The sequence below is a fragment of the Coregonus clupeaformis genome, chromosome 8, assembly GCF_020615455.1.
Source record: "Coregonus clupeaformis isolate EN_2021a chromosome 8, ASM2061545v1, whole genome shotgun sequence".
NCBI lineage: Eukaryota > Metazoa > Chordata > Actinopteri > Salmoniformes > Salmonidae > Coregonus > Coregonus clupeaformis.
In genome coordinates this window covers 60,468,068-60,491,377 of record NC_059199.1, presented here as the reverse complement: position 1 = coordinate 60,491,377, position 23,310 = coordinate 60,468,068, and the positions used below count along the sequence as shown (strand labels likewise).

Below are 23,310 nucleotides of genomic sequence, written 5' to 3'. Positions count from 1 at the left end.
TAATAATGGAGTCAGATTGGTAAATGTAGTTTATTATTATTCTACATAATGGAGACCCCTCATCCTCAGTCGATGGGGATTACCACCAACCTACATAATGGTTGGATCATTTCCACCAACCTACGTAATGGTTGGATCATTTCCACCAACCTACGTAATGGTTGGATCATTTACACCAACCTACGTAATGGTTGGATCATTTACACCAACCTACGTAATGGTTCGATCATTGGTGTCAATTAGTGTCAAAAAAATACATTCATCATTTGAAATAAGTATAAATCATTTGAAATAAGTATGAATCGTTTGAAATAAGTATTAATCATTTGAAGTAAGTATGAATAATTTGAAATAAGTATAATGAATCATTTGAAATAAGTATGAATAATTTGAAATAAGTATGAATAATTTGAAATAAGTCCACTTGGAGCTTGGAGGTAATAGATGAGGATCAGTGAATGGGAAAGTAATTTAACACAATGTTAAAATTGAGCCTGAGGGTAGCAGCAATGAAAAGCTGCAAGCTCTTGAGATATCCAAGCCAATACAGGGAGGGAGAAGGCCAGAATGGTTAGTGCCAGAATGACAGAGACATGGACATTAGCTGACCTTAAACTGAAACTCTGCAATATGACGATGCAGCACCACAGATGTTGCAGAAGAGCAGGCACACACACATGCAGTTACACGCACACGCATACACACACACACACACACACACACACACACACACGCACACACACGTACCCTCTGCAGGCTGATTCCTGGTGGTCCAATCATGGCTATACCAGGAGATGAAGTCTACTGAGACATGTTTGAGACTGTTTGGGGTAGTTTAGGTTCACAAATTAAAATTAGGACATGTATCTTTTACGAGACATCCAATCAATATCAAATCGAATTGGACTTCATTGATCCGTGTAAAGAAATACATTTATCACATAGTAGTCTACTACAACCATGTAACCAAGACTACAGCCCTATAGACTACAGCCCTATAGACTACAGCCCTACAGACTACAGCCCTATATACTACAGCCCTATAGACTACAGCCCTATAGACTACAGCCCTATAGACTACAGCCCTATAGACTACAGCTCTATAGACTACAGCCCTATAGACTACAGCCCTATAGACTACAGCCCTATAGACTACAGCCCTACAGACTACAGCCCTACAGACTACATCCCTATAGACTACAGCCCTATAGACTACAGCCCTACAGACTACAGCCCTATAGACTACAGCCCTATAGACTACAGCCCTACAGACTACAGCCCTACAGACTACAGCCCCACAGACTACAGCCCTATAGACTACAGCCCTATAGACTACAGCCTTATAGACTACAGCCCTATAGACTACAGCCCTATAGACTACAGCCCTATAGACTACAGCCCTACAGACTACAGCCCTATAGACTACAGTCCTATAGACTTCAGCCCTATAGACTACAGCCCTATAGACTACAGCCCTATAGACTACAGCCCTATAGACTACAGCCCTACAGACTACAGCCCTATAGACTACAGCCCTACAGACTACAGCCCTACAGACTACAGCCCTATAGACTACAGCCCTATAGACTACAGCCCTATAGACTACAGTCCTATAGACTACAGCCCTATAGACTACAGCCCTATAGACTACATAGCACAAAAAGAACGTTGGGTTGTTTTTTAACCCAATCATTTTTTACTGAGTAGGCTTTAGATTATTCAATGGCAACCTGGTGGGAGTGGAATACAAACTATACCATATGCTACCATACATTTCACTTCCATATTTAGGCTAATAGTACAGGTTTACAATTAAGCCATAAGGCACAGAGGGGGTGTGATATATGGACAATATACCATGGCTAAGTTCTTACGCACAACGTGTGGCGGAGTGCCTGGACACCACCATTAGCCGTGGTATATTGGCCATATACCACAAACCCCCCAGGTGCCTTATTGTTATTATAAACGGGTTACCAACGTAATTAGAGCAGTACAAATAAATGTTTTGTCATACCCGTGATAAGGTCTGATATACCACAGCTGTCAGCCAATCAGCATTCAGGGCTCGAACCACCCACTTTATATTACAATACAAAATACACAAAGAACGGTCAGTGTCATCTTATTAATAATCTATGGATAATGATTAGAAAGAGGCACAACCGCGCGCGGTTTTAGGAACGGCGGAAAGCGCTCCACATCTCAGTTCTCTTCTCTACTTCTCAGAGAGAGAGAGAGAGAGAGAGAGAGAGAGAGAGACAGACAGACAGAGAGAGAGAGACAGACAGAGACAGAGACAGAGAGAGAGAGAGAGAGAAAAAAACAGAGAGAAAGATGTGGGGGGTGAGGGGTGAGGGGTGGACAAGGATTTTGGCCGTCTGACGGTAGCAGCACGTTTTATTCTGCAGCACTCGAGCTCTCAGCTCAGCCTCAGCCAGCGCACCTCGGTAAAGACGGCACGAAGGGGAAAATAACCTAAACGAGTGTTCATACTATAGCCTAACGTTGTGTTAAACAGGGTAGCAAACAGTGGTAACGCGTTTTAGGACCACAGAATTGTCCCATTAGTGAGGTAATCGTTTCATCTGACAAGTGAGTTGCCGACCGTGCCACACCGTAAGCAGCGCGCAGACCTGTCCCAGGTGCCAGTGTTGCGTTTCTGCGGCAACCAACGACCAAGTTCAGGCTACACCGCCAGCACCGAAACGGAGTGCGGGGGAGGAAAGGAGCCGAGCGCGGTGAATGCTAAGCAACCCACTGGCCGAGGTGTGGGTCCGGTTAACACGAGTAAATGGGATATTCGGTTGGCCAAGGAGGATGTAAAAAATTGCTTGAAGGATGGGGAAACAAGGCTTCTCTGCGTCGACACTGCCACTGCTCGTGTTGGGCTGGCTCACGGTATCCGTTTCCACCGGTGGTAAGTGTAAGATGACGTGTGTTGATGCTAATATGGGAACCACTGGCCTAATATAATGAAAGGTAGGTAGTCTAGGGGGTCTGGAGAAGCACCACTTCCAACTATAGAGAGAGAGAGAGAGAGCTGTGAGTACAGGTTGTAGAGAGGTTGGGGGTATGAATAGATTGGTATGGTCCAGGGTTTCCCAAACTTGGTACTGCCCCCCCTGGGTGCACTTTTTGTTTTTTGCCCTAGCACTACACAGCTGATTCAAATGACCAACTCATCATCAAGCTTTGATTATTTGAATCAGCTGTGTAGTGCTAGGGCAAAAAACAAAACGTGCACCCAGGGGGGGCCCCGGGACCGGGTTTGGGAAACCCTGGTAGACTAGCCTACCCGTTCCTATACAAAACCAAAAAATGAAAAGCAACCGCCCCATTTATAGTTTTGTACATGTGAATACTATATGCTTATAGCCTACACACTTTAACATTATCAAGGTATGGCTGCTTAGCAGCATTCTATAGGCCCATTCAATATCAGCGATTTATGGTGATTTGACGGTGACTCGCATTTATGAAAATTGAATCCAATTAGAATCCACAAACAACCTTTATGGAATCAGTCAGAGCCATATATTTAAGCAAAAAGGCCATAGGGGGTGTGGTATATGGCAGTGCTTAATTTGTAAATTGGGAGGTCCCAGAACACATAGTGAGCCTGAGGGGGCGGGGGGGGGCTCGAGGTCCCAGAACACATTGGGGAAAAAAGTGTCAAACACAACATAGCAGCCAAGTAGCCTACTATCTATGGTGGTGAAACGGACAGCGCTCTCCAAGTAGCCTGCTATCTATGGTGCTGAAACGGACAGCACTCTCCAAGGTGCTAATTAATTCAAAGCATTTTAGACGTCACTGCAGTACGCCCACATTCTTGAGTATAGCTGCGGGGCCAAATTTCTTATAGCCTCATTTTCCAGACATCAATGGACAGCAACATTTTTAGACGACACTGCAGAGCACCCCGCCATGTGCACACACACTCAGCTGTGGGGCTTACAAGACCCCAATTTCATTTCATTTTCAAGACATCAATGTAGCAGTAGAACAAATATCACAATATTGGAATATAACTTCAAATAAAATAAATCAAGGTAGGCTACAGCAGAACACACATATGAGAATATATAGGCCTCCTGCCTATGTGATAATATGAAGCACATATTCAGATTACAAACTTGTTCTGTGCTGTGAAGGTAAAGGAAAAAACATTTCCTACCTTAGTTTTCAAAACCGCCCACAATGACTCTCAAATCAAATCAAATCAAATCAAATCAAATTTTATTGGTCACATGCGCCGAATACAACAGGTGCAGACATTACAGTGAAATGCTTACTTACAGCCCTTAACCAACAGTGCATTTATTTTAAACAAAAAAGTAAGAATAAAACAACAACAAAAAAGTGTTGAGAAAAAAGAGCAGAAGTAAAAATAAAGTGACAGTAGGGAGGCTATATATACAATAGAATAAAGTGACAGTAGGGAGGCTATATATACAGGGGGGTATCGTTGCATAGTCAATGTGCGGGGGCACCGGCTAGTTGAGGTAGTTGAGGGTAATATGTACATGTGGGTAGAGTTAAAGTGACTATGCATAAATACTTAACAGAGTAGCAGCAGCGTAAAAAAGTATGGGGGGCAGTGCAAATAGTCCGGGTAGCCATGATTAGCTGTTCAGGAGTCTTATGGCTTGGGGGTAGAAGCTGTTGAGAAGTCTTTTGGACCTAGACTTGGCACTCCGGTACCGCTTGCCGTGCGGTAGCAGAGAGAACAGTCTATGACTAGGGTGACTGGAGTCTTTGACAATTTTGAGGGCCTTCCTCTGACACCGCCTGGTATAGAGGTCCTGGATGGCAGGGAGCTTTGCCCCTGTGATGTACTGGGCCGTACGCACTACCCTCTGTAGTGCCTTGCGGTCAGAGGCCAAGCAGTTGCCATACCAGGCGGTGATGCAACCAGTCAGGATGCTCTCGATGGTGCAGCTGTAGAATTTTTTGAGGATCTGAGGACCCATGCCAAATCTTTTTAGTCTCCTGAGGGGGAATAGGCTTTGTCGTGCCCTCTTCACGACTGTCTTGGTGTGTTTGGACCATGATAGTTCGTTGGTGATGTGGACACCAAGGAACTTGAAGCTCTCAACCTGTTCCACTACAGCCCCGTCGATGAGAATGGGGGCGTGCTCAGTCCTCTTTTTTTTTCCTGTAGTCCACAATCATCTCCTTTGTCTTGGTCACGTTGAGGGAGAGGTTGTTGTCCCTGGCACCACACGGCCAGATCTCTGACCTCCTCCCTATAGGCTGTCTCATCGTTGTCGGTGATCAGGCCTACCACTGTTGTGTCGTCGGCAAACTTAATGATGGTGTTGGAGTCGTGCCTGGCCATGCAGTCATGGGTGAACAGAGAGTACAGGAGGGGACTGAGCACGCACCCCTGAGGGGCCCCCGTGTTGAGGATCAGTGTGGCAGATGTGTTGTTACCTACCCTTACCACCTGGGGGCGGCCTGTCAGGAAGTCCAGGATCCAGTTGCAGAGGGAGGTGTTTAGTCCCAGGATCCTTAGCTTAGTGATGAGCTTTGAGGGCACTATGGTGTTGAATGCTGAGCTGTAGTCAATGAATAGCATTCTCACGTAGGTGTTCCTCTTGTCCAGGTGGGAAAGGGCAGTGTGGAGTGCGATAGAGATTGCATCATCTGTGGATCTGTTGGGGCGGTATGCAAATTGGAGTGGGTCTAGGGTTTCTGGGATTATGCTGTTGATGTGAGCCATGACCAGTCTTTCAAAGCACTTCATGGCTACAGACGTCAGTGCCACGGGTCGGTAGTCATTTAGGCAGGTTATCTTAGAGTTCTTGGGCACGGGGACTATGGTGGTCTGCTTGAAACATGTTGGTATTACAGACTCAGTCAGGGACATGTTGAAAATGTCAGTGAAGACACTTGCCAGTTGGTCAGCACATGCTCGGAGTACACGTCCTGGTAATCCGTCTGGCCCTGCGGCCTTGTGAATGTTGACCTGCTTAAAAGTCTTACTCACATCGGCTACGGAGAGCGTGATCACATAGTCGTCCCGGAACAGCTGGTGCTCTCATGCATGCTTCAGTGTTGCTTGCCTCGAAGCGAGCATAGAAGTGGTTTAGCTCGTCTGGTAGGCTTGTGTCACTGGGCAGCTCGCGGCTGTGCTTCCCTTTGTAGTCTGTAATAGTTTTCAAGCCCTGCCACATCCGACGAGCGTCAGAGCCAGTGTAGTATGATTCAATCTTAGACCTGTATTGACTCTTTGCCTGTTTGATGGTTCGTCGGAGGTCATAGCGGGATTTCTTATAAGCGTCCGGGTTAGAGTCCCGTTCCTTGAAAGCGGCAGCTCTACCCTTTAGCTCAGTGCGGATGTTTCCTGTAATCCATGGCTTCTGGTTGGGGTATGTACGTACGGTCACTGTGGGGACGACATCATCAATGCACTTATTGATGAAGCCAGTGACTGATGTGGTGTACTCCTCAATGCTGTCTGAAGAATCCCGGAACATGTTCCAGTCTGTGCTAGCAAAACAGTCCTGTAGCTTAGCATCTGCGTCATCTGACCACTTTTTTATTAACCGAGTCACTGGTGTTTCCTGCTTTAGTTTTTGCTTATAAGCAGGAATCAGGAGGATAGAGTTATGGTCAGATTTGCCAAATGGAGGGCGAGGGAGAGCTTTGTATGCGTCTCTGTGTGTGGAGTAAAGGTGGTCTAGAGTTTTTTCCCCTCTGGTTGCACATTTAACATGCTGGTAGAAATTAGGTAGAACGGATTTAAGTTTCCCTGCATTAAAGTCCCCTGCTACTAGGAGCGCTGCATCTGGATGAGCGTTTTCCTGTTGATTAATGGCCTTGTACAACTCATTCAGTGCAATCTTAATGCCAGCATTGGTTTGTGGTGGTAAATAGACAGCTATGAAAAATATAGATGAAAACTCTCTTGGTAAATAGTGTGGTCTACAGCTTATCATAAGATACTCTACCTCAGGCGAGCAAAACCTTGAGACTTCCTCCCCATGTCAAGTCCATTTAACTCCTGAGAGTCAACTTCTTGCTCGAAGCCATGAGCGGGCCTGTGGCTGTGATGTTTGGCCTCCTTCTAAGGCTGTTCTGAAGTCTATTTTATTTTTCATTTTGAGGGTTAACTATAACCTGGGTGTCCTCTTTAGCCTTGTCTACAAGGCTTGCTGCCACCAAATGCTCATTGGTTCAGGCATGTTCAAAAACCTTTTTTCAGAGGGCTCTTTGTTGTTGTTTTTGTACGTCTGAGGCAGAGGATGTTAATTTACTGTACATTCCACCCACTCTTTTGCTAGTTTAATCCCCACCAGTCGTTTCTAGACCCAAGCTCCCTACCTTTTAGTATGTTGTACAGCCCAACTTTTGAATTCTGCATGACAAGCCAGAGGTTATACGTTTGCTTGTTCTTGAACTGCAAATTGTACCTGCTCCGAGCACTTCATCGGTGGATGCACTGCCCCCCCCCCACCAACTGCCCCCAGCTCCCCGTCTCCCCCGCAGCTCCCCGTCTCCCCCCAAGCTCCCCCGTCTCCTGCGGAGTCTGACTCGCTAGTAGGCCTACTAGCTAGTGGAGGTGCTGCTGGTGATGCTGAACTGGCGGGATTAGTATCGCCATCAGAAACAGTTTGCCCCTCACTCCTCTCCTCCGGCACTGACAGTTCTCTGGCTCGTTCTGGGTTCGATTCACCATCTTTCTCTGGATTTTTGGACTTGAAAAATGTCAAACTCGATTGCCTTTTATTATCAATTTGTTATTTGGCTTTCCCACGATTCAAATTCAAGGACATCAACCACCCGAGCCACTGCCTGTTCACCCCGCTATCATCCAGAAGGCGAGGTCAGTACAGGTGCATCAAAGCTGGGACAGAGAGAATGAAAAACAGCTTCTATCTCAAGGCCATCAGACTGTTAAATAGCCTTCACAAGCACATTAGAGGCTGCTGCTGCCTATTGAAATCACTGGCCACTTTAAGAAATGGAACACTAGTCACTTTAATAATGTTTACATATCTTGCCCTACTCATCTCATATGTATATACTGCATTCTATAATATTCTACTGTATCTTAGTCCATGCTGCTCTGTCATTGCTTGTCCATATATGTATATATTCTTAAATTCCATTCCTTGCTTAGATTTGTGTGTATTGGGTCGATGTTGTGAAATTGTTAGATATTACTTGTTAGATATTACTGCACTGTCGGAGCTAGAAGCACAAGCATTTCGCTACACCCGCAATAACATCTGCATGTGTCAAATATTTTTTTTTGATTTGATTTGAATTCAGTAGGGAGACGACTAGACTAGGCTATATGACGTGTTTACGTATGGATCTCTTCCCTAGCTGACCACCACTACCAAGACCTGTGTCAAGATCAGTTACTTACCCCACCGGCCCTCCTCATAACCTCTATGTACAAATAAGACAGCAGGTCTGGAATCAGTGTGGCAAGATAGGATGATTACATAGAAGGATCACCACGCTTTTACATGATGGTCTTTCTGGGGGGGGGCAACTTGATTTAATGCTGATCGCTTTTATTAGAATGCGATCAGTGAAATAATTAATAAATGCCACGGGAGGTACCGGATCTGGGCAAATAGGTGCCGGAACAAACAAAGTCAAATCTGAGAGGTGCCGGATCCTGTTCCGGCTCAAATTAAGCACTGGTATATGGCCAATACACCACAGCTAAGGGCTGTTCTTATGCACGACGCAACGGGGAGTGCCTGGATACAGCCCTTAACTGTGGTATATTGGCAATATACCACAAACCTCTGAGGTGCCTTTTATTGCTATTATAAACTGGTGACCAAGGTAATTAGAACAGTAAACAAGTAGTTTTACGTCATACCCGTGTTATATTGTCTCATATACCACGGCTTTCAGCCAATCAGCATCCAGGGCTCGAACGACCCGGTTTATAATTAAAGTATTGCACATTGAGTTTTCTGAATATATGGCTCTGTAATCAGTCAGTTCATGTCCCAGCAAATTGTAAGAAATCCATCATTAACATGATATGTGTTGTTGTATGTGCTGACAGAAAAGGGCAACCAGTTGTGATTTGGATCATATGGATGTATTTTGGTCTATGCTCTGCTATCAACTTCATTCTCAAACGATGCGTGATAATGATAAGGTATTGCAGTAAACTGTAGTGCTTTGAAAATGATTCTAAACTTCTGACATTGTATAAGCTGTGTGTGTGTGTGTGTGTGTGTGTGTGTGTGTGTGTGTGTGTTCTTAGAGCATTCCTTAGCGTACAGTATTGTTGAGCGTACTAAACCGTAATGTGATGTGTGTGATAGAAGGAGTCAGGCGCAGGAGAGTAATACCCATCCAAAGAGTTTATTCCGTCGATAAACAGTTGCGCAAGCATGCGACAACAACACTCAGGCACAGGGGGAAATATCTACCCTGGCAACAACAAGGTAAGGGTAGCTCAACCGAGCTACACACAGCTCACTACAAACAATCACCCACACAGACAAGGAAGCACAGGGAACACTTATACAATGACTAATTGGGGATAAGGACCAGGTGTGTGTGATTAATTAGACAAGACAAGTGGAGTGATGATAAATGGATTGCAGGCAGCTAGTAAGCCGGTGACGACGAACGCCGAAACCTTCCCCGAACAAGGAGGGGAGGCAGCCTCGGCGGAAGTCGTGACACGTAAAGTAATCTGTCATCACTGTGGGACGATGGGAACACAACACTTTTGTCCGTTTTTATTCTAGCTTCTTAGTTCTTCTGGGTCAGCAAGAGACTGATAAATGAGCTGGTTTGGGAACAGTCACAGACATATACAGTGCATTCGGAAATAAACACGTTTTTTTTTATTCACCTAGTGACTGTGTGTGACTGTGTGTGCTTGTGTGTGACTGTGTGTGACTGTATGTGATATCAGGGTTAGACAGCAGATATCAGGGTTAGACAGCAGATATCAGGGTTAGACAGCAGATATCAGGGTTAGACAGCAGATATCAGGGTCAGACAGCAGATATCAGGGTTAGACAGCAGATATCAGGGTCAGACAGCAGATATCAGGATTAGACATCAGATATCAGGGTTAGACATCAGATATCAGGGTTAGACAACATATATCAGGGTTAGACAGCAGATATCAGGGTTAGACAGCAGATATCAGGGTTAGACAGCAGATATCAGGGTTAGACAGCAGATATCAGGGTTAGACAACAGATATCAGGGTTAGACAGCAGATATCAGGGTTAGACAGCAGATATCAGGGTTAGACAGCAGATATCAGGGTTAGACAGCAGATATCAGGGTTAGACAGCAGATATCAGGGTTAGACAGCAGATATTAGGGTTAGACAGCAGATAAGCAGATATCAGGGTTAGACAACAGATATCACGGTTAGACAGCAGATATCAGGGTTAGACAGCAGATAAGCAGATATCAGGGTTAGACAAACAGATATCAGGGTTAGACAACAGATATCAGGGTTATACAGCAGATATCAGGGTTAGACAGCATATATCAGGGTTAGATAGCAGATATCAGGGTTAGACAGCAGATATCAGGGTTAGACAGCAGATATCAGGGTTAGACAGCAGATAAGCAGATATCAGGGTTAGATAACAGATATCACGGTTAGACAGCAGATATCAGGGTTAGACAGCAGATATCAGGGTTAGACAGCAGATATCAGGGTTAGACAGCAGATAAGCAGATATCAGGGTTAGACAGCAGATATCAGGGTTAGACAGCATATATCAGGGTTAGACAGCAGATATCAGGGTTAGACAGCAGATATCAGGGTCAGACAGCAGATATCAGGGTCAGACAGCAGATATCAGGGTTAGACAACAGATATCAGGGTTAGACAGCAGATAACAGGGTTAAGCAACAGATATCAGGGTAAGACAGCATATATCAGGGTTAGACAGCAGATATCAGGGTTAGACAGCAGATAAGCAGATATCAGGGTTAGACAACATATATCAGGGTTAGACAGCAGATGTCAGGGTTAGACAGCAGATATAAGGGTTAGACAGCAGATAAGCAGATATCAGGGTAGACAGCAGATATCAGGGTTAGACAGCATATATCAGGGTTAGACAACAGATATCAGGGTTAGACAGCAGATATCAGGGTTAGACAGCAGATATCAGGGTTAGACAACAGATATTAGGGTTAGACAGCAGATATCAGGGTTAGACAGCAGATATCAGGGTTAGACAGCAGATATCAGGGTTAGACAACAGATATCAGGGTTAGACAACAGATATCAGGGTTAGACAGCAGATATCAGGGTTAGACAACAGATATCAGGGTTAGACAACAGATATCAGGGGTTAGACAGCAGATATCAGGGGTTAGACAGCAGATATCAGGGTTAGACAGCAGATATCAGGGTTAGACAACAGATATCAGGATTAGACAACAGATATCAGGGTTAGACAGCAGATATCAGGGTTAGACAGCAGATATCAGGGTTAGACAGCAGATATCAGGGTTAGACAGCAGAAAGTGCCTAGAAAGCAGATATCAGGGTTAGACAGCAGATATCAGGGTTAGACAGCAGATATCAGGGTTAGACAGCAGATATCAGGGTTAGACAGCAGATATCAGGGTTAGACAACAGATATCAGGGTTAGACAACAGATATCAGGGTTAGACAGCATATATCAGGGTTAGACAGCATATATCAGGGTTAGACAACATATCAGGGTTAGACAACATATCAGGGTTAGACAGCAGATATCAGGGTTAGACAACATATATCAGGGTTAGACAGCAGATATCAGGGTTAGACAGCAGATATCAGGGTTAGACAACAGATATCAGGGTTAGACAACAGATATCAGGGTTAGACAGCAGATAACAGGGTTAGACAGCAGATATCAGGGTTAGACAGCAGATATCAGGGTTAGACAGCAGATATTTAAATTTACATTTACATTTTAGTCATTTAGCAGACGCTCTTATCCAGAGCGACTTACAGTTAGTGAATACATATTTTTTCAGGGTTAGACAACAGATATCAGGGTTAGACAGCAGATATCAGGGTTAGACAGCATATGTCAGGGTTAGACAGCAGATATCAGGGTTAGACAGCAGATATCAGGGTTAGACAACAGATATCAGGGTTAGACAGCAGATATCAGGGTTAGACAGCAGATATCAGGGTTAGACAACAGATATCAGGGTTAGACAACAGATATCAGGGTTAGACAGCAGATATCAGGGTTTGACAGCAGATATCAGGGTTAGACAGCAGATAAGCAGATATCAGGGTTAGACAGCAGATATCAGGGTTAGACAGCATATATCAGGGTTAGACAGCAGATATCAGGGTTAGACAGCAGATATCAGGGTCAGACAGCAGATATCAGGGTCAGACAGCAGATATCAGGGTTAGACAACAGATATCAGGGGTTAGACAGCAGATAACAGGGTTAAGCAACAGATATCAGGGTAAGACAGCATATATCAGGGTTAGACAGCAGATATCAGGGTTAGACAGCAGATAAGCAGATATCAGGGTTAGACAACATATATCAGGGTTAGACAGCAGATGTCAGGGTTAGACAGCAGATATAAGGGTTAGACAGCAGATAAGCAGATATCAGGGTAGACAGCAGATATCAGGGTTAGACAGCATATATCAGGGTTAGACAACAGATATCAGGGTTAGACAGCAGATATCAGGGTTAGACAGCAGATATCAGGGTTAGACAACAGATATTAGGGTTAGACAGCAGATATCAGGGTTAGACAGCAGATATCAGGGTTAGACAGCAGATATCAGGGTTAGACAACATATATCAGGGTTAGACAACAGATATCAGGGTTAGACAGCAGATATCAGGGTTAGACAACAGATATCAGGGTTAGACAACAGATATCAGGGTTAGACAGCAGATATCAGGGTTAGACAGCAGATATCAGGGTTAGACAGCAGATATCAGGGTTAGACAACAGATATCAGGATTAGACAACAGATATCAGGGTTAGACAGCAGATATCAGGGTTAGACAGCAGATATCAGGGTTAGACAGCAGATATCAGGGTTAGACAGCAGAAAGTGCCTAGAAAGCAGATATCAGGGTTAGACAGCAGATATCAGGGTTAGACAGCAGATATCAGGGTTAGACAGCAGATATCAGGGTCAGACAGCAGATATCAGGGTCAGACAACATATATCAGGGTTAGACAGCAGATATCAGGGTTAGACAGCAGATATCAGGGTTAGACAGCAGATATCAGGGTTAGACAGCAGATATCAGGGTTAGACAGCAGATATCAGGGTTAGACAGCAGATATCAGGGTTAGACAACAGATATCAGGGTTAGACAACAGATATCAGGGTTAGACAGCATATATCAGGGTTAGACAGCATATATCAGGGTTAGACAACATATCAGGGTTAGACAACATATCAGGGTTAGACAGCAGATATCAGGGTTAGACAACATATATCAGGGTTAGACAGCAGATATCAGGGTTAGACAGCAGATATCAGGGTTAGACAGCAGATATCAGGGTTAGACAGCAGATATCAGGGTTAGACAGCAGATATCAGGGTTAGACAGCAGATATTTAAATTTACATTTACATTTTAGTCATTTAGCAGACGCTCTTATCCAGAGCGACTTACAGTTAGTGAATACATATTTTTTCAGGGTTAGACAACAGATATCAGGGTTAGACAGCAGATATCAGGGTTAGACAGCATATGTCAGGGTTAGACAGCAGATATCAGGGTTAGACAGCAGATATCAGGGTTAGACAACAGATATCAGGGTTAGACAGCAGATATCAGGGTTAGACAGCAGATATCAGGGTTAGACAACAGATATCAGGGTTAGACAACAGATATCAGGGTTAGACAGCAGATATCAGGGTTAGACAGCAGATATCAGGGTTAGACAACAGATATCAGGGTTAGACAGCAGAAAGTGCCTAGAAAGCAGATATCAGGGTTAGACAGCAGATATCAGGGTTAGACAGCAGATATCAGGGTTAGACAGCAGATATCAGGGTTAGACAGCAGATATCAGGGTTAGACAGCAGATATCAGGGTTAGACAACAGATATCAGGGTTAGACAGCATATATCAGGGTTAGACAGCAGATATCAGGGTTAGACAACATATATCAGGGTTAGACAGCAGATATCAGGGTTAGACAGCAGATATCAGGGTTAGACAGCAGATATCAGGGTTAGACAACAGATATCAGGGTTAGACAGCTGATATCAGGGTTAGACAGCAGATATCAGGGTTAGACAGCAGATATCAGGGTTAGACAGCAGATATCAGGGTTAGACAGCAGATATCAGGGTTAGACAACAGATATCAGGGTTAGACAACAGATATCAGGGTTAGACAGCATATATCAGGGTTAGACAACATATATCAGGGTTAGACAGCAGATATCAGGGTTAGACAGCAGATATCAGGGTTAGACAGCAGATATCAGGGTTAGACAACAGATATCAGGGTTAGACAACATATATCAGGGTTAGACAGCAGATATCATGGTTAGACAGCAGATATCAGGGTTAGACAACAGATATCAGGGTTAGACAGCAGAAAGTGCCTAGAAAGCAGATATCAGGGTTAGACAGCAGATATCAGGGTTAGACAGCAGATATCAGGGTTAGACAGCAGATATCAGGGTCAGACAGCAGATATCAGGGTCAGACAACATATATCAGGGTTAGACAGCAGATATCAGGGTTAGACAGCAGATATCAGGGTTAGACAGCAGATATCAGGGTTAGACAGCAGATATTAGAGTTAGACAGCAGATATCAGGGTTAGACAGCAGATATCAGGGTTAGACAGCAGATATCAGGGTTAGACAGCATATATCAGGGTTAGACAACATATCAGGGTTAGACAACATATCAGGGTTAGACAGCAGATATCAGGGTTAGACAACATATATCAGGGTTAGACAACAGATATCAGGGTTAGACAGCCTATATCAGGGTTAGACAGCAGATATCAGGGTCAGACAGCAGATGTTAGGGTTAGACAGCAGATATCAGGGTTAGACAGCAGATAAGCAGATATCAGGGTTAGACAGCAGATATCAGGCTGCAGCAGTGCTTTAAACTTGGTAGTTACTGTTCCTCCCTTCCTCATCAGATCATTGATGTGTTGCACTGTGCTTTGGTGAACAAACTCACACACAAACACTCATGAACGCACGCACTGTAAGCACTGTAGCGTTCAAGTCCAAAACTACAAAGAGATCTACTGTAAGCACTGTAGTGTTCAAGTCCAAAACTACAAAGAGATCTACTGTAAGCACTGTAGTGTTCAAGTCCAAAACTACAAAGAGATCTACTGTAAGCACTGTAGCGTTCAAGTCCAAAACTACAAAGAGATCTACTGTAAGCACTGTAGTGTTCAAGTCCAAAACTACAAAGAGATCTACTGTAAGCACTGTATAAGGGATCGGGGTTTGGCTGGGTCTAGACAGAGTCTGACACTTCCCCGATCTACAGAGAGGGGGAGTCATCAGACTCGATCTGGTTCACCTGAGTTCTGAGCACACCTGTCAGTAATTAGAGTAGGATATAAGGTGTGCTCAGAAGTTCAGTCGGTGCGAGGTATTGTTCCTTTGTGACTTGCTAAGCATTTTGTTCAGAGAGAGAGAGAGAGAGAGAGAGAGAGTTTGTTTTTGATTTTGATTACCAGTGTACCAGACCTGTGCTTCGTTGTTTGACTCCCCGAATTGCTTAATCCTCTGCTTGTCTATCCCAGTGATTACCATACTCTGAACCTGTGCCCGTGCCCTCGACTACGACTACGCCCGCTCCCTTGGTACCTCTGCCTGTCTCTGCCTTGCCCGGTTTTGACCACAGCTCGCCAGACCACGATTAAGCTATTCCCTTGTCTGTACTCTAATAAAGCATCGCAATTCTGCGATTGGATCTTACCACTCTGTCCGAGTATTCATTACAGAATACCTCGCCACAACCATGGATCCAGCGGAATTACAGAGGCGATGGGAGATACAGGAGAAACGGATGGATGAACTCCTGCAGCTACTCAACGCTGGTACGGCTAAAGGCACCACCCCGAGCACGGTCAGTCCTCGTCATGCACCTCCGATTTCTCTACCGACAAAGTACGACGGGGAACCTGGCAAATGTCAGGGGTTTCTACTCCAGACGTCCCTGTATACGTCCTATAATCGTACTATGTTTCCCGATGACCGTAGCAGGGTGGATTTTATGATTTCTCTGCTAACGGGAAGAGCACTGGATTGGGCTACTGCGCTGTGGGCAGCTGAGGTCCCCGAGTTGAATGTGGAAGTTCAGTTTAAGAGACTGTTCCGAGAGGTGTTCGACCACCCAGTATCTGGGCGTAGCGTGGGAGACCAACTATGCGAACTTCAGCAGGACCGTCGCACAGTAGCCGACTACGCATTAGAGTTCCGTACTATAGCAGCCGGTAGCGGATGGAGCGAGACTGCTTTGCTCACCGTTTTCCGAAGAGGGCTGCGCAAAGAAGTGCAGACTGAGTTGGCTTGTCGGGGAGATATCACTGCGCTACATGAATTTATCAACATAGCCATCTCTATTGATAATTTGATAGTGCAACACAAGGTATCCGCAGTCCGGGAGCCCTCGGTCACTGGTCCTAAGCAATCGACAGAGCGGAGGAGAGAATCTGAGGAGGAACCCATGCAACTGGGACGGTCACCCCTACAAAGTTCGGTGAGACAACAACGTCGGCAAGACGGACTATGCCTGTATTGTGGTCAGTCGGGTCATTTCATTCGTCAATGTCCAGTACGCCCAAACCGTAGCCCAGAATTTCGCCTCGGAACTGCCAAACCGGTGAGTGAGACTCAAGTTTTCAACATTACATCTAAACAAATGTACAGTGGGGAAAAAAAGTATTTAGTCAGCCACCAATTGTGCAAGTTCTCCCACTTAAAAAGATGAGAGAGGCCTGTAATTTTCATCATAGGTACACATCAATTATGACAGACAAATTGAAAAAAGAAAAAATCCAGAAAATCACATTGTAGGATTTTTTATGAATTTATTTGCAAAGTATGGTGGAAAATAAGTATTTGGTCACCTACAAACAAGCAAGATTTCTGGCTCTCACAGACCTGTAACTTCTTCTTTAAGAGGCTCCTCTGTCCTCCACTCGTTACCTGTATTAATGGCACCTGTTTGAACTTGTTATCAGTATAAAAGACACCTGTCCACATCCTCAAACAGTCACACTCCAAACTCCACTATGGCCAAGACCAAAGAGCTGTCAAAGGACACCAGAAACAAAATTGTAGACCTGCACCAGACTGGGAAGACTGAATCTGCAATAGGTAAGCAGCTTGGTTTGAAGAAATCAACTGTGGGAGCAATTATTAGGAAATGGAAGACATACAAGACCACTGATAATTTCCCTCGATCTGGGGCTCCACGCAAGATCTCACCCTGTGGGGTCAAAATGATCACAAGAACGGTGAGCAAAAATCCCAGAACCACACGGGGGGACCTAGTGAATGACCTGCAGAGAGCTGGGACCAAAGCAACAAAGCCTACCATCAGTAACACACTACGCCGCCAGGGACTAAAATCCTGCAGTGCAAGACGTGTCCCCCTGCTTAAGCCAGTACATGTCCAGGCCTGTCTGAAGTTTGCTAGAGTGCATTTGGATGATCCAGAAGAGGATTGGGAGAATGTCATATGGTCAGATGAAACCAAAATATAACTTTTGGTAAAAACTCAACTTGTCGTGTTTGGAGGACAAAGAATGCTGAGTTGCATCCAAAGAACACCATACCTACTGTGAAGCATGGGGGTGGAAACATCATGCTTTGGGGCTGTTTTTCTGTAAAGGGACCAGGACGACTGATCCGTGTAAAGGAAAGAATGAATGGGGCCATGTATCGTGAGATTTTGAGTGAAAACCTCCTTCCATCAGCAAGGGCATTGAAGATGAAACGTGGCTGGGTCTTTCAGCATGACAATGATCCCAAACACACCGCCCGGGCAACGAAGGAGTGGCTTCGTAAGAAGCATTTCAAGGTCCTGGAGTGTCCTAGCCAGTCTCCAGATCTCAACCCCATAGAAAATCTTTGGAGGGAGTTGAAAGTCTGTGTTGCCCAGCGACAGCCCCAAAACATCACTGCTCTAGAGGAGATCTGCATGGAGGAATGGGCCAAAATACCAGCAACAGTGTGTGAAAACCTTGTGAAGACTTACAGAAAACGTTTGACCTGTGTCATTGCCAACAAAGGGTATATAACAAAGTATTGAGAAACTTGTGTTATTGACCAAATACTTATTTTCCACCATAATTTGCAAATAAATTCATTAAAAATCCTACAATGTGATTTTCTGGAGTTTTTTTCTAATTTTGTCTGTCATAGTTGACGTGTACCTATGATGAAAATTACAGGCCTCTCTCATCTTTTTAAGTGGGAGAACTTGCACAATTGGTGGCTGACTAAATACTTTTTTTCCCCACTGTATGTGCCAGTTACCTTATCTGTCGGAGAGAGAGTGCGCAGGTTGGAAGGTCTTATTGATTCCAGGGCGGCTGCCAGTTTCATGGATGCGGGTCTCGCTGAGGAATTGGGAGTTCAACTTATTCCAATTCAACCTCCCCTGCGAGTCAACGCGCTAGACGGTGAGCCCATGGGCACTGGGTTCATTACGCACCGTACAGAGGTAATAAAGTTACAAGTGGGCTCCATACACCATGAGAACATCATTCTGTTCGTCATCTCCGCTTCACAGGAGCCGCTAGTTCTCGGCCACCCCTGGCTCGTCACCCATGATCCGGTCATCTCCTGGAAATCTGGCGATATCACTGCTTGGAGTGAGGTATGTAGGGCAGAGTGCCTCAATTTACCGTGCAAAGCGTCTACTGTGGAGGATGCGCAGGGTGCGGTGTCTACTGTGGAGGATGCGCAGGGTGCGGTGTCTACTGTGGTCCCTACAGAATACCAGGATTACGCGCAGGTGTTCTCCAAGGAGAGGGCTACCGTGTTACCACCTCATCGGGCCTGGGACTGCGCGATTGATCTGCTATCCGGGGCTACACCTCCTCGTGGACGAATCTACCCTTTGTCACAGCCGAAACGAGAATCTATGAGCAAGTATATTGATGAGGCGCTACAGCAAGGGGCCATTCGCCCATCTACGTCTCCCGCCGCATCCAGTTTTTTCTTCGTGAAGAAAAAGGATGGCGGACTGCGTCCTTGTATAGACTATCGAGGTTTGAACGATATTACCATCAAAAATCGTTACCCTCTTCCTTTGATTCCAGCAGCCCTCAAGCAGGTGGGGCAGGCCTCCATCTACAGTAAACTGGACCTCAGGAGTGCGTACAATCTGGTGCGCATTAGAGAAGGGGATGAATGGAAGACCGCCTTCATCACACATCGAGGACACTATGAATATTGTGTCATGCCCTATGGACTTACCAACGCGCCCTCAGTATTCCAGGCGTTCATGAATGACATTTTCAGGGACTTGATTGATCGCTTTGTTATAGTGTACATTGATGACATCCTAATCTATTCTAACTCTCTGAGTGAACATGTGTCCCATGTACGACAGGTTCTGGACCGACTCCGACAACATTCTCTGTTCGTGAAGGAAGAAAATAGTGAATTCCATGTCACTACGATTTCCTTCCTTGGGGCCATACTCACTCCCGACGGGGTTAAACTGGATGAATCCAAGGTGCAAGCGGTACGAGACTGGCCTCAACCCCAGACGGTGAAAGAGCTCCAGAGATTCTTAGGGTTTGCCAATTACTATAGACGGTTCGTGCGTAATTTCAGCACAACCGCAGCTCCCCTGTCGGCGATGACCAGCTACAAGGGTCGCGGTCTGAACTGGACGGAGGGGGCAGTGCGTGCTTTTGAGACGTTGAAACAACGCTTTACCACCGCTCCCATTTTATGTCAGCCGGACCCTACCTTGCCGTTTATCGTGGAGGTGGACGCCTCGGAGGTTGGAGTTGGAGCCGTGCTATCCCAGCGCCAAGGTGAGCCGCCTAAATCACGACCCTGTGCTTTCTTTTCTAAGAAACTGAATTCGGCCGAGCAGAACTACGACGTGGGAAATCGTGAATTACTGGCGGTGAAGTTAGCACTGGAGGAGTGGAGACATTGGCACGGACCACCGCAACCTGGAGTATCTTCACAGTGCTAAACGACTGAACTCCCGACAGGCAAGGTGGTCTCTATTCTTCAACCGTTTCCGATTCACGGTCTCTTATATCCCCGGGTCCAAGAATGGCAAGGCGGATGCGCTTTCCCGACGGTTCGAGCGCGCGGAAAGACCCGTGGAACCAGAACCTATCCTCCCCATGAGTTGCCGTGCTGGTCCTGTGAGGTGGGCTATCGATGACACTATTCAGGAGAGCCTACAAGCGGAACCAGCCCCTCCAGAAACCCCGGTGTCAAAGGTGTTTGTACCAGCTCCGCTTCGACCTCAACTGATGGAATGGTGCCACACGTCGCTGGGATCTGGTCATCCCGGAATCACTCGAACTACACGACTCATCAGCCGAAAATACTGGTGGGATTCCCTCACAGATGACGTCAGAGACTATGTCTTATCCTGCCCAGTATGTGCTCAGTCCAAGGTGCCTCGTGCACTACCGGAGGGTAAGCTGATGCCATTGCCAACTCCTCAACGACCCTGGTCGCACATTGCAATGGACTTTGTTACAGATCTACCAGAATCAGAGGGCCATACTGTAATTCTCGTGGTCATCAATCGATTCTCCAAGATGTGCCGGTTAGTACCCATGACCCGTTTGCCTAACGCCACTCAGATGGCTGAGACTATGTTTAACCAGGTGTTCCGGCAGTTTGGTGTTCCGGAGGATATTGTTTCCGACCGGGGACCCCAGTTTGTATCCCGGGTATGGAAGGCCTTCTGCGAACGCTTGGGCATCTCGGTGAGCCTAACCTCCGGATATCATCCCCAGGCCAATGGGCAGACAGAACGGCTCAACCAGGAAATTGGGAAATATCTACGGCAACAATGTTCGCGGCAGCCGCAAGAGTGGAGCCGATTCCTTCCTTGGGTAGAGTATGCTCAGAACTCACTCATTCACACCTCCCTACGTCTAACGCCCTTCCAGTGTGTTCTAGGGTATCAACCACCCCTGTTCCCGTGGGATACCGCACCAGGGATGGTACCGGCTGTAGACGAGTGGTTCCGTCGGAGTGCGCAGGTCTGGGAGACGGCCCATCAACATCTCAGTCAGGCCTCACAACAGCAAAAGACCTACGCCGACCGACGCCGGAGACCTACTCCCACTTATCAACCCGGGCAACGAGTGTGGCTGTCTACCCGGGACCTGCGGTTCCGACGGAGCTGCAAGAAGCTTCAACCCAGGTACATCGGGCCTTTCAAGATACTGAGACGTATTAACCCTGTCACCTACCGTCTGTTACTTCCCCGACACTACAGGATAACCCCTACGTTCCACGTCTCTCTGTTGAAACCTGTCCACTATAGCCCGATGTACCCCCCAATCGCTCAACAACCTACTACACCACCTTTGGTGGATGAACAGGACACCACCTATACAGTCCACGAGATAATGGATTCAAGACGGAGACGAGGGGGCATCGAATATCTCGTGGACTGGGAGGGATATGGACCTGAGGAACGGTCCTGGATCCCTGCTAAGGACATACTGGATCCCGCTCTCAAGGCCACTTTCCACGCTGAACACCCAGATCATCCAGGACCCCGACCCAGAGGAAGACCATCCGGTAGAGGTAGAAGGCCGTCAGGAGCCGGCCCTGGGGAGGGGGATACTATAAGGGATCGGGGTTTGGCAGGGTCTAGACAGAGTCTGACACTTCCCCGATCTACAGAGAGGGGGAGTCATCAGACTCGATCTGTTTCACCTGAGTTCTGAGCACACCTGTCAGTAATTAGAGTAGGATATAAGGTGTGCTCAGAAGTTCAGTCGGTGCGAGGTATTGTTCCTTTGTGACTTGCTAAGCGTTTTGTTCAGAGAGAGAGAGAGAGAGTTTGTTTTTGATTACCAGTGTACCAGACCTGTGCTTCGTTGTTTGACTCCCCGAATTGCTTAATCCTCTGCTTGTCTATCCCAGTGATTACCATACTCTGAACCTGTGCCCGTGCCCTCGACTACGACTACGCCCGCTCCATTGGTACCTCTGCCTGTCTCTGCCTTGCCCGGTTTTGACCACAGCTCGCCAGACCACGATTAAGCTATTCCCTTGTCTGTACTCTAATAAAGCATCGCAATTCTGCGATTGGATCTTACCACTCTGTCCGAGTATTCATTACACACTGTAGTGTTCAAGTCCAAAACTACAAAGAGATCTACTGTAAGCACTGTAGTGTTCAAGTCCAAAACTACAAAGAGATCCCAAAAACGGCACTTATGTAAATCAACAGTTCGGCTTGCTCGCTAGCTCAGAAAGTCACACGCACACATGCACCGTACGATTCAGGGAGTCTAAGACAGAGTATTCCCCATCATTTAATTCCCTAAATCAGATGTCAACAACACTGCCACAAAGACTCTCTCTCTCTCCTCATTCATTCATGAGTTCCAAATTGAGCAGCAGCTGCTGAAAAAAATTAGCTCCTACGAATATTGAGATTGACATGGTTTTTAGAGTGAAGTACATTGGAAAAAACAAAAGAACTGCAAGACTGAATGGGAGACAAAACAAGCAACAAATGAAGAAGACAGGTTTGTGAAAAAAGTATATATTTTTATCAAATTGTGCAGTTATCTTAGCTAGCTGGATTGTTTACCAATTGCTAAGCGGTTGCTAGGGACTAACAAAAAAATAGCTAGTCAACAGCCCAATAGAAAGACAAAAGAAGGACAGAAGACAAAGGACATCAATGTGAAACAGTTCTCTAAAGACAATAATACAAGAAAAGGTAGGCTTCTGTTGCAACATTGTAGCCAACATCACCAGCATTGCTATGGAAATTGTTTACCCACCAGACGTTTCTAGGTTTGATGATGGGACAGAACCATGAATGCCTGTTTGCAGATCTTACCAGTTGCAGAAACAAGAGCAAATGTAATATTTAATACCAAACGAGGGCACATATGGAAAAGGGTTATTTGCAACCATTTCCCTTTCTCAAAAAAGAGCAGCATCAGCCAAGTCTGTCAGATCAGCATTTTTGAAGAAGCTGACCAGAGCAACACATATCAAACAGTAAACTTATACAATCATGGAACTGTATTGATACAAGGCAATGATTCAAGCCTCCAGGCTTTTGAAAATGTGTTTGCTGCCTTAAAAGTAGAAGCTGAACTCATCTCAGAAGCTGAGG

At 45.8% G+C, this 23,310-nt stretch overlaps 1 protein-coding gene across 1 annotated transcript in view; it reads left to right on the top strand.

Moving 5' to 3' along the window:
• The first annotated feature begins 1,858 nt into the window (after nt 1-1,858).
• The window catches only part of LOC121559239 (fibronectin type III domain-containing protein 5-like), a 60,614-nt gene continuing 39,162 nt past the window's right edge, over nt 1,859-23,310 (top strand). Inside the window, exon 1 of the mRNA XM_041872528.2 lies at nt 1,859-1,881. Coding sequence (XP_041728462.2) covers nt 1,859-1,881 — 23 coding nt within the window. The remainder of the gene's footprint in view (nt 1,882-23,310) is intronic.